Below are 12,121 nucleotides of genomic sequence, written 5' to 3' on the forward strand. Positions count from 1 at the left end.
GGGCAGCCCTCATTGTGGTAGGAATCATTCTGGTCAGCGTGGCCTATGTCAGCTATAAGAAGCCAGGTGAGGAGGTGCTTCCCAGCCCCTTTCTCTCTCACTGCGGGGTGGGTCTGAAATATGGAAAGCGAAGTAGGACGTTACAGGGGAGAATTGACAGTCACATCAGGGAGAAAGGGGGAGCATGGCACGAGAGCAGCAGGAATCCTCTATGGGATATACAGACCTTTCCATTCACTGCTCCAGATGTGCTCTCCCACTAGGAGGGATGTGGGTGTGGGACCTACTGACCTTTCTTCTGCATCTTCTTCCTCATCCCACCGTAGCTGTCAACTGGGGCTCCTCCGTGCAGGCTGGGACATACAACATGGCACTGTCCTACTCTGTCAACCTAACAGAAGTAGAAGACCATGTTAAAAACTTCCGGTAAGCCCAAGTGTCGAGTATGGTGGATTAGAGGTGGGGGGTGCTGAGAGCCAGGGCATCCAGGTTCTCTTTCTGCTCTGGGCGGACAGCGGTGTTACCAAAAACCCAGGACCTTTCAGCCTTTAGAGACAAGACTGCAGCCTGTCTGTGATCAGGATCTCTTTTGCAAGCATAGACACAAAATTCAGGTACAGCTACAATTCCCTGAATGATTTACTCTTGAAACACAAAAGTAAGGTACAGTTATGGTTTCCTTAATGCTCACAACACAGAAAAGAGGCAAGAGACAAACGGACAGCCCAAACTTTTATTATCATGCCTGAAAAGCACAAGAATAACCATTTCAGTGCCTACCTCGTTACCCCCACAGCATAATGCAGATTCCCACCAGCTGGGCAGACTCAGGAGAGGGCCCCAGACTGACAGAGGGCGGTTTCTGCCCATGGCTTGTTCAAGGTTACTCTTTTAGTATTGCAGTTAGGGGTTCTCTGCTGGGTTTTATTCACATTTCTTTGTTTCAATGACCTTTTTTTTTCTTAATGGAACTGAACGAGCTCCCACGTGGACTTGGAAGGGGTCGCCTAGGTGGGACCCACAAGCTTGATGCTCCCTTTTTGTGCTATCACTTATGGCTACAGTGCAAGCTTAGGTGCTAGGCTCAGAGCCTGCGTGTGTCATCACGGTGTTTGAGGCACCGACCGACCGCATCTGAAGCTTTCAGGGGGGTCTTGCAGGTTAAGAGGGAAGGGGCTGGGAGCCAGCACACAGCTCCCCGTAGTATCTCTGGATTTGCTAAGCCCCCCGTTTCTTCCAGACCCCAGTGCCTCGTGCTGACGGGCCCCCCCAGCTTCCGCCCAGCCCTGGTGGATTTCGTTAGCGCTTTCACCAAGGGCGTCAGCCTCATGATTTGCGGCAATGTGGTCGGGGTGAGTACGGCGCTGGTTAGGGCTGTGCGGGAGGGGGCAGGAGCCTGGCGCTCGACCCCTCATGCCCACCCTTGCCTGTCCCCAGCCACAGGATGTCCCTGGGGTCAGTGACTCCGATGAGCACATCAAGTGGCTGAATGCACGCAAGGTGCGCTCCTTCTACACTGTCATCACGGCAGAGGACCTGTGCAGCGGCGCCCGGAGCCTCATGCAGGTGCGAGCGCCCTGCCCCGGCCGGAAGGAGGGGGATGGAGACCTGTGCCTTGCTGCTGTCTGTGTCCTACTCCCCCCATCGCCCTGAGCTGACTGGCGGTTCTCCCCTCATCTCTTCCCCAGGTCTCGGGTCTAGGGCGTCTCAAGCCCAACACAGTCGTATTGGGCTACAAACAGAACTGGCAGACGGACTCGCCCCAAAATTTACAGCGCTATGTGGCCATCATCCAGTAAGGGCTGACTTGGGGGAGCTGAGGTTGGGCAGATGAGGGGCAAGCTCATAGCAAGGCCCCTTAGGCAGCAAGAACAGGGGTGTCCAGGGGGGAGGGAGAGGTATTGGGCCCAGGTGAGGGGCATCGAGGGAGGGAATCCCTAAGTGGATCGGTGTTATTCTGGGGATGCAGAGAGTTGCCCCCTCCCCTGAAACAGAGCTCTGCCCTTGGACACAGGGGAAGTGGATTATAGCGCTGTAACCCTGTAATCCTGGTCTGCCCCTCCCAGTGATGCATTCGACTGCCGGGCCGGGGTCTGCGTGCTCAGGATGAAGGAGGGGATCGATGTGTCTCGGACAGTGCGGGCCTATGGTGAGTGCGTCGCCGGAAGAGCTGCTCAAGAGATGGTGAACACGTACCGGTGCTTAGGGGCACTGGGGAGAGAGCTGGGCTCAAACCCCTCCTCTGCCACAGACTTCCCTTGTGGCCCTGGTCATGACATGGATCCAGACTATGCCATGGAGCTTCTGCCATGTAGCTTTGCTGGCATAGCAACACTGAGGTACACTGAGGTAGCTAAGCTGGCATCGGGGGTGCAGAAGAGGGCTTTGCCTGGCCTGACTCCTGCAGTGTGGGAAGCCGGCGTAACACGTCGGGCAGAAAAAAAAACCCATCAGAAAAACACCACAAGGCCAGCACAAGTATGGCAGCAGCAGGGCCGTGTCAGGCAAGGACAGCCAGGAACACAGGTGAGGATCAACGGCTACACACGCACATGCACACACAGAGCCAGGCCCATTCCCCACAGTGTGGGTGGGCAGGGGCAGGATTTCCCCTACTCCCTCCCCAAAAACCGTTCTTTGCAAGGCCAGGAGAGGCTCCGTCCCACTACAGACCGGGCTGAGGGCCCCGTGGCTCTAACCCCCTCTTCTTCTCCAGTGAACCCCATGTTTCAGGACCCCGAGGCAGCGCTGCAGTGGGACAGGCAGCGCCGGGAGTCGTCAGCCAGCACAGGTACCGGCGCAGGGCTGAAGGGTGCTGGGCACGGATCGCGGGGCTGAGAGGAGGGCATGTGTGTTAGGGGTGGAGCTGTGGATGAGGGGGGCCTATTGGAGCTCGTGTCCCCCTTTCCCAGCCCACTCAACCCCTCTCCCCACAGGCAGCGCTGTCAGGGTGGTTGGAGCAGAGGAGCACATGGAGACCCTCTTCCAGAGCAACCAGAAGAAGAAATGTCTGGATGTGTACTGGCTCTTCGATGACGGGGGTGCGTAGCAGCTCAATCCCAGCCACCCCTTGACCAGGGGCCGGTTGCAGCCAGTGTCCTATTCTGGTCCCTGGGATGGGGATGCCTGGTCCCTACTCGGGACTCTTCCCGGCCACCCAGCTCGTCAGGACTCTCCACAAGCAGGGCTGGTCCCTCTGCCTCGGCACAACACTGTGTGCCACGCAGCTGGTTGTGCGCAAGGGCTGTGCTGTGCTTGCAGGCGGTGCTAGCCCAGCCAGTGCTGTGCAGCTGGGACCTCTCCCCGGAGGGAGCTGGTCCCGCAGGCCCAGACACCCCCTACCCCCCATTCCTGCAAGCACTGGAGGAGGCTTCGAGCTCTCCCTGGCCTGCACTGATCCTGGGCAGGCATCTCATTTCCTGCCTTCAGATCATCATGAGGACAGAGATGCGACTCACTCAGCTGACCAAACCATCACATGCCCCGTTGCCAACTGCAACTTAGCCACATCCTCTGTCATTCCCCCCCTGCCTCTGCCTCACTCGACTCCATCTGGACACCAGTATTCATCACACCCTGGCACTGGGTGCTGTGACCCCCGTGTTATCCAGAGGGAAGCAGCTCAGAAGTCGGGGGCAAGGAACCCAGGAGTCCTGCCTGGTTTCTAGCCAACCTCGCTCTAGCCCCCTCTCTGCCAAAACCGGATAAAACCCAGGAATCCTGATTCCCACCCCGCAATTTAATGCGCTAGATCTTGGCCAGCCCATCTTGCTAATCCTTTCTCCCCCATCCAGGGCTGACCCTGCTCATCCCGTATCTGCTGACGCGCCGGAAGCGTTGGAGCCGCTGTAAAGTCCGGGTCTTCATTAGCGGCCAGCTGGCCAATGCTGAAGAGCAGCGGGAAGAGTAAGGAGGGGACCAGTGGGCAAGGACCCTCTGAGGGTGACCCCCATGCTCTGGGCAGGGGCAACCCCCCCGCCCCCATCTAACCCACCAGATCCCACTCATCTCCCAATGCAAGGATGCTGGTGCCAGACCCCACCGACTTGAACGCATAAAACCCCACATCCTTTCCAGAGCTGGGGTATATCCCAGAGAGAAACGGCCCAGTGGGACTTGGTGCCAACTCCTACTTGCTGTCCAAGCATGGGGCTGGAGAAATCCCTGTGACACATCCCTTCGGGCTGGTGGGTTCTTCCCTGCAAAGGAGTAACCCCCGCTGGCCCCAGTTTGGCCTCTCTCTCTCTCTCTCTCTCTGCCTGATTTCACTCCATCTCCACGGCAGGATCCAGCTCCTCCTCGCCAAGTTTCGCTTGGGCTTCAACGAGGTGGTCGTGCTGCCTGACATTGCCTGGAAGCCAGAAGAGAGCAGGTGAGAAGCCCACTCCTCCCTTCATCCTGCTTCCCCAGTATCCACTTAGCTGAGGGCACTGGGAAGTCCCTCAAACACCAGTTGATGTGAGGAGCGGGCGTAGTGGGCTAGAACAGAGAGTGGGGCCCGTGAGCCAGGGCTGTCACCACCCCTGGAAGAGGAGCGAGGTCAAGCAGGTCTGAGCAGGAGGCGTCGGTGAATCGAGACCCGTGATCTCTTCAGATTCTCTATTGATGCTATTTTGGCCTCAGAGGTGGAGATACAGTCCAGGGGCCCCCAGTCCCCTTAGGAAGCAGGCTACCACTTACCCTACTGTAGTCGGGACCCCCCCGGCTCCATCCCATGGGTCTTGGTGAAGACAGAGCTGTCCCAGCACCCTCCGCTTTGTCTGGCAGCCAGAAGGAGTTTGAGGACCTGCTAGCACCGTACCGGCTGAACGAGGGTCAGCGGGACCCTGAGGCGGTGGAAGCCCTGAAGAAGGAGGCACCCTGGAAAGTGTCGGATGAAGATCTCCAGATCTACAAGAAGAAGGTGAGAATTCGGGGAGCCGGGATGCCTGGGATCTACCCCAGCTCTAGCGGGCAGTGCAATGTCCTAGCAGTCGAGGGCTGCACTAGCAGTGGTCACGGCCCCCTCCCAGCCTCCCTTATTGCACTGCGCTGCAAGCTTCCCCAGCATGGCAAGGGCAGGCAACTGAGCACCTGGACAGCCCCCCCCACTATACCGTATGCACAGGCAGGCCCCCTCCCCTCCCCTCAGCTCCCCGAGCGCTGCAGGCGTGGTCTCCGAGGGCAGGGGCAGGTTGCAAACGCCAGAGAAGGGGGGGGAGCCCAGAAACCCTGGACGCAATGAGGGGAGCAGGGGGGATCACCATGCCAGCCCCTTCATGACCCCTGCTTTGTCCCTCCAGTCTGAGCAGCAGATCCGGCTGCACGAAATCCTGCAGGAGAACTCCCGAAATTCTGCCCTCATTGTCATGTAAGTCCGAGCCCTTTCTCTTCCTCCCCGGGACCGGACGCAGCCCACCCTCCCAGCAGGAAGAGGAACCGTGGGAGGGGGGCAGGACAAGGCGGGGGGTGACTGAGGGCTGCTGGACATGGGCTGGGGCAGATTGAACTGCCCATAAAGGTCTGGGAGGGTTCCTTATGGGAGAGAGCTCTCCTTCCCCAGAGTCCCTTTCATACAGGGCAAAGAAAGGACGGAGTTTGAAGGTGGGAGCTAAAGAAAAGACCTTTCTTGTAAGGAAAGGGGAGCGGGACATCCCCCAAGAGCACATTCAAATGCTGCGGTTGGCAACGTCTCAGAGCCACGGGCTGGAACAACCAGGCTGGCAGCTAAGGCGGGATGGGGAGCTGGTGCTCTTCCCTGCCACCTCTCCTTACACCTGAAATGCAGGGACAGCAAAGCCCCCGGCCAAAGAAGCCCTGCCGGCTGCATGAGCTGGACCCGGTGGAACTGCTGTATGTTGTCAGTCCCTATTGTAAAGGATCTGAAACAGGCAGGCACTGCCATTTTCAAAATGAATTGTTTCCGGGTTGTTTTTTTTTTTCTGTGGGTTGAAAGTCCCTTCTTGATTTTTAAGCATTTTAACAAGCTGCAAACCCAAATGCAGCAGGTCAGTTTTGTCAAAATAAAACACCTCAATAGCCTTTTCTCTGCTAGAGACATCTCTCAGGGTCAAAAAAAAAAAATCCCTTTAAATTCTATTGTTAAAAGCTCAGCAGCTGAACCCCATTTGTACCAAATGAGGAAGTTCAGACTTTTTTTTTTTTTTTTTTTGAACTGGCAAACATTCAAAAAAAAATGCTTGTTCTCAGGAAAGAATATTTTTCCCACAAAAATGTCAGGGTGTGTCCAGCCATGTGGTGCGGCCACGATGCGGACCATGGAATAAAAAATAAATAAATGGAGTGGATATATAATGCGTGACTTGACACCTGTGTAAAACTGCTCCTCTCCCGGGCAAAGTGACTTTGCTCCAGGAAGTGGGGAGCAGCTACACGCAGATGTAGCAGTCGCGTGTCTGCTTGCTTACTCTACATTTCATTCTGGAGTAAGTCCAGGTTTTCCTACCATCTATCGGCCAGTTTCTGTAATAGCCCGCCTGCCTGGGAGGACTGGCTGCATGTCTGCTGTAGTGCTTACCGTGCAGGGCAGGGCTGTCCAACGCCCTGCACCGCACGGCCCTGCTCCCTGGGCAGGAGGCAGCAGCCCGAGGAGGGAGACCAGAGACACCAGTGGAGCGATAGGGGACCGGGGGCCACAGCGTAACCCCTTGTGGGCTGCATGCGGCCCATGGACTGTCATCTGGACGGCTCTGATCCAGGCTGTGGACACCAGGTACAGACGCGTGCCTTTGGGGCAGCACTTTCCAAAAGGGCAGCAGCTGTTCCTGTCCCGTGTGGACACACAGGGGGCAGGTACACATGTAGCAAACCTGCTCCAGTTTTCACCCAGGCTGAAGCATGTCGGAGCTGAGCCATTTCAGCTTGTCTGAGCCTAACACCTGGGTGCAAACACATGCAGCAATTGACCTGTTCGCAAACGTTCCTGCTTTGGACCCGGGTCACACTTGTGCATAAAGTGCAGTGGCTCCAATACCAGGGGGGAGAGCGAGCACCCAGCCCACTGTACCTCGTAGTGGGTGAGCCGGGGAGTGCTCGGACTCCTGTTTTGGGGGTTCAGGGGGTGATGCATGCTCATTTTTCGGATTTCCCCTTGCTTCCCAGCATGAGTTCAGTAAAACTCAGCAGCCTGCACCCGACTGAACTCTGCAGTGTGCTTGCCAGGGAGGGGGAAACGCTTGGACCTACACTTCCAGGGTGCCAGGGTCTGGGGGGAACATAAGGGGGCCACTACTGAGTATGGAGTGAGGACAGAGCTGGTTGTTAACACGACAGCTTTGATAGAACAAGCAGCGCAAGGAAGCTCATTGATAAAAAGGGCTAAAAAGACAGAGAGAAAAAGGGAGGGCAGGAGAATTTGGGCCACATAGAGCAGCCAGTTACAAGGTGGGTGGGGGACTGGGGAGCAATGCAATGTGGGATGTCTGGAGGACTGAGCAGAGCTGCATGTGGAACACTTGGGGCCCACGTGTGAGCTGCTCCAAGTCCAAGCTAGTGCTCCGTTTTCCGGGCATGCTCTCGAACCATTTCAGGCAGCTTGAAAAGGCTTGTACAGATGTATGATTCAGGTGCGATGTGTGCCTACACCCAAATAGCACAGAACAGCTGTCGCCCTTTGGAAACGTTCTCCAACAGCTCCAAGTGCCCGCGTGTCCGTACCCAGGCAGAACAACTGACACGTTTCTAAGTAAAATGCACTTGGAAGCGTTTTAGCCCAGGGTCATGCATGCACCCCCACTTGAGCTGGTCAGTGAACCTAAAATGCCACCTTTTGCCTAGTGTCACATGAGGGGATGACCTGGTGCTAGACCTGTCTGGAGGACACCGCTTTAAAAGAAGCCCTGCCCTAGGCCCTAAATGCGAGAGGTGATGGAAGAGATGACCAGTGTCCTTCCCCCATTCATAACTGCTTCTGCCCTCCTTCCAGGAGCCTGCCTGTGGTACGGAAGGGAGCCTGTCCCAGCGCACTCTACATGGCTTGGCTGGAGATCCTCTCCCGGGACCTGCGCCCACCCATCGCCTTCATCCGAGGCAACCAGCAGGATGCCCTCACGTTCTACTGCCAGTAGCGGCAGCTTGGCAGGAGGGGAGAAGGGACTGACGGGAAAAACGGGGTGCAGCCAAGAGGGAGGGGCGAGGAGCCAGGACATAGGAGTTCTGTGCCAGTGCTGGGAGCAAAGTCTTGTTGGATTATAGCAGAGTCTGGACTGCAAGCTCTGACTCCTGGGTTTTATCACCCAACTTTGGGTCCATTGGGTTAGACCGGGGCCGGTGAAGGTGCTGGGAGACGGGCCCCCTGAGTTTTGTCCCCAGCTCTGGAGGAAAGTGGAGGCCAGGGGTCCTAGTGACTGAAGCAGGGTGGGAGGGCTTCAGAACCAGGACTCCTGGGTTCTGTTCCAGCTCTGGAAGCGGGGTGTAGCCTAGCGAGTTGTGCACTGGGGCTCAGCACCTGGCCCTAGCAATGAAGTAACTACGATTCTCTGCACTGACCAGATATCTGCAATATGACGACACCCATTAGGCAGGATTCAGGCCTCTCTAAGAGGGCCAGGCCTCTCTAAGACAATGCAAGCACGAAGCTGTTGTACCCCAGCCTGTTTAGCCTGCTCTCCGACAGCCTGCTGGTGGAGGGGTAACTGAGCCCTTAGTCCACTCCTCTCCCTCCCTCTTTTTGTGTACCCAAGTGGGACCTGCTGTAAATATTAAATATTCTTATTTAAAAGCACAGAAGCCTTGTGTTTGAGGGCTGACTCAATGTGACCCAGCGAGGCTTGTTGCACTGAACAAAGTTGAGAAGTCAGGCTGAGACTGGCAGCAACTCGTACCCCAAGTCAAGGCAAATTTTGCTGGATGCCAGGGGGAAGCCCCTTGCCTTTGTGCCCATGCAAGGGAGGAAGGAGGTCAAAACAGCTACAAAAGCCAACTGCTTTATTCAGAACTTAAACAGCCCCAACCTGGGACCCGGAGGGAGCCCAGCACCTTGAACTGGAATAGCTCCCAGCTGTGCCTCTTCTGCACCTGGCTCCAAGTGTCTCTGGATGCAGCAGCTGCTGCCAGAGGCCGCCTTGCTCAGCATGGCCAAGTTGTTAATCACGCCAGGTCACCTCTACTTCATCTGTGCGGTACCTACAAGGCACAGACAGGCACATGTAGATGCAGGGGTGCCTGTACCCTGTGCCCACTTGGTTCCAGGCTCCCCCAGCACTGAGGACCCCCTGTGTCTACTGCTCGGCCCCTACTCCCTCAGGCAGCCTGGTCAGTGAGTGAAGGGAATGACGGTTGTGGCTGTCTTGAAACCAGCTTGCCTCCCACTGGAAGGCTGGTCCCAAAGCCTCGCTGCTTCAACTGGTAATTTCCCATCCATGTTTATTCCTGGTCAGTTCAACCCCAATTACTACCAAGAGAAGAGCTCTTCTCCCTCTTGGGTGTTAACTAGATCCCCCTCTTGGCCTTTGTTTTACCAGGTTAAACCAGCCGTGCTCTTCTTGCATCTTTCCACCCCCTAACCCTCCCAGCAGCCCTTCTTTGCATGTACGCTAAATCACAATTATCAGCTTTGTATGTGGGTGACCACAACTACACACCAGAGCCCTGATGAGGTCTTACTAAGGGACCATGCAATAAACAGCACTGATATTTCCCTGTCTTTGCTGGAAGTATCTTGCATGCCACCCTCATCCCATACCTTTGTGTAATCCAGGAATCCTCCAGCGTGGTCACCTGTCCTGAACGAAACATCTCCCAGCCAGCCTGAGCAATCATGGCCCCGTTATCAATACAGAACCTGGGTGAGATGAGAGGCGAGAGCTCCTAGAGGCAGCAGACAGTGGGGTCGAAAGGGCTGGAGAAGGACCAGAAGGCAACGCTCCTAGGCTCGACCCCAGCTATGGGAAGGGAGTACAGCCTAAAGAGTTACACAGGAAGGGAGGAGTGGTGCAATCTGAAGGCCTAGATTCCCAGGTTTCATCACTGGCTCTAGATGTGGGGGACAGGTAAAGACCCCAAAGCCCTCATAACTTTGAGGGCCTTCCTTGTTTCCAGCTGAACAGGGCAGACTTCACTCTTGCCAAAAAGCTGTCTCAGCCCGATGGGAACCCTGAACCACAGAGCTTGCTCACTGTGGTGTGGCACATGCTAGGGTCTGCCTCTGCTCACTGCTGGTCTTTACCTCTCATCTGTTGCAAACAGCTTGGCCCCTCGCTCTTCACACATGATCCCCATCATCTCCTGCAGCCGCAGGTTACCTGGTGGGGAGAGAGGGCAGGGTTAGAGTCCAGCCGGGTCAAGGTTCCTGTGTAAAATCACTGGCCACAAGTGACACAAGTCAGAGTGACTTCAGCTCCGTTCAAATGGGCAGTCTGGTGCCACCGGTGGCAAGTGCCCTCCCAATCATAGCCTATCTCCAGGTCCCCTCACCCCCATATGTAGATGACATGGTACATGACAGATCCAGTAATGCATCCTGGGTAGCTAAGAGACCCCTGTAAAATGGCAGGCAGAGAGGGGTACGACAGCATCTGAAAACTGTTGCCGGGGACAAAGCAATTCTGGGGTTCATGGGGAGATCTGTTCATGGGGCAGGTGCTTAGCTGCAGGTTATGTACGCAGAAGGGAATTTGGCATCACCGTGCCCAGGGTGCTCTGTGCTGGGGATCGAGAGGGTGCAGTCTGGAGGAGATTCTTGGGAAGACAGCACACTGGGGGGCTTGACTGCCGTGGGAGCAAGCAGGACTGGGGGAGGGAGGTAGATCTCCGGCTGTGCGATGTATCCTCACCCCCACAGGTACCTACAGCCAACTCCGCCCACAATGAGCACCTCCTGGGAGCCGCAGTGCGCCATGGCCCGCTCCGTGATCTCCACCAGCATCGCAAACACCGTCTCCTGGGGTGAGGGATACGACGTACGCGTCTTCAGCACTGCCCCTCACTACGCTCCAGCAGCTCCCTGCTGGCCCAGGCTCCCTCCTCCACTTCCCCACAGCCCCGGCACTGCCTCCCATTCCCGCTGGCTCAGGCTCCCTGCACAGCGCAGACGACAGTGCCCTTTGCTCCTGACCTATAGTCACTGCTAGCCCGGCTCTGGGCTCTCTCCCCCCTGACCCATAGCCCCTATTTGGGCAGGGCAGCTTCTCACCTGGAGGGAGAAGCAGAGGTCCTCAGGGGTGCACTCTCCTGATGCCAGCATCTTATGAGACACTTCCTGCAGGGGCAGAGAGAGGGAGTGAGGGCTGCTGCATCCTATCCCCCAGATCTGGACGGGCAGTGGGATCTAGTGGTTTGGAGCCAGGACTCATGGGTTCTTCACCTCTATGTGGGATAGGATCCCTGAGAACGACACATCCATCCCCTTCACCGTGTAGGGCAGCTCCACCAGCTTCTGACCTCTGTGGAGAGAGGAGACCGTCTTACTGCCCTCCTGATGATCTTCCGAGGTCCCTTCCAGCCCTAATGTCTATGAAATCTATGAAACGCTGGGGAATCTCAGCTCCCAGCCTCCCCTGCTCTACCCCACCGTAACCCCCTCTGCCAGCGTCTCTCGGCAGCTGGGGGGAGGCTCCCAGCTGCTGGGCCCTGCCCCCACGTGGTCCAATCCACCAGGCCTCGTGCCTTGCCACTCACTTCTTTGCCATCTGCTCAATGTTGTAGCCAGGACTGGGGTCATTGGAGATCTAAAACAGACAACAAACAAGGGATAAGTTTGCCGATGGGAGCGCGGTGGGACTGCAGTTAAGTCAGTGGCCCTCCCTGCTTCTTCCCACCGGTCCATAAGCAACCTCTGCACTGTCCTCTTCGCCCCTCGTTAGTATCCTACCAGATCTCCCAGAAACTCACGCGGGGCATTTACATTAACACACGGGCGTCAAATACGCAGCCCTATCGTCCAGCCCTGGGTCTGAATCGAGGTTCGGCCCTGAATCGAGGGCCGCGGGGGGCGGATAAATATGACTTTTCTAACTGTTTTAGGGGCCCGCGGGGACGGCCCCGTCCCTTCTCGCCTTGAGCACGCGGGCGAAGCGGTCCAGGCAGTTGCCCACGGCGATGTCGATGGTCTCCCCGAAGATGCGGTAGCGGCGCTGCGAGTACGCGATGACCTGGGGGCGGGAGGAGAGGCCGGTGAGGACGG

At 56.7% G+C, this 12,121-nt stretch overlaps 1 protein-coding gene, 2 long non-coding RNA genes and 1 pseudogene across 3 annotated transcripts; 1 reads left to right on the top strand and 3 right to left on the bottom strand.

Moving 5' to 3' along the window:
• On the bottom strand, positions 1-2,314 carry LOC112548407. Its single transcript, XR_003092173.1, has 3 exons — positions 2,197-2,314; positions 227-391; positions 1-113 (listed from the first exon to the last, which is right to left on the bottom strand). It is a non-coding gene; the product is annotated as an uncharacterized LOC112548407 (long non-coding RNA).
• Positions 1-8,719, top strand: part of LOC102373950 — a 15,380-nt pseudogene extending 6,661 nt beyond the window's left edge.
• Positions 4,214-5,374, bottom strand: LOC112548406. Its single transcript, XR_003092172.1, has 3 exons — positions 5,244-5,374; positions 4,681-4,890; positions 4,214-4,351 (listed from the first exon to the last, which is right to left on the bottom strand). It is a non-coding gene; the product is annotated as an uncharacterized LOC112548406 (long non-coding RNA).
• Positions 8,720-8,908: 189 nt separating the features above from the next.
• Positions 8,909-12,119, bottom strand: OSGEP (O-sialoglycoprotein endopeptidase; the record flags this gene model as incomplete). The annotated part of the gene is made up of 8 exons (XM_025194106.1): positions 8,909-9,123; positions 9,683-9,781; positions 10,166-10,241; positions 10,789-10,879; positions 11,132-11,197; positions 11,303-11,381; positions 11,617-11,666; positions 11,994-12,119. Coding segments are annotated over 8 exons (627 nt in total), but the record flags the coding sequence as incomplete, so codon positions are not given.
• Positions 12,120-12,121: the final 2 nt, after the last annotated feature.

The sequence above is a fragment of the Alligator sinensis genome, unplaced genomic scaffold (genome assembly GCF_000455745.1).
Source record: "Alligator sinensis unplaced genomic scaffold, ASM45574v1 scaffold1300_1, whole genome shotgun sequence".
Lineage (NCBI taxonomy): Eukaryota > Metazoa > Chordata > Crocodylia > Alligatoridae > Alligator > Alligator sinensis.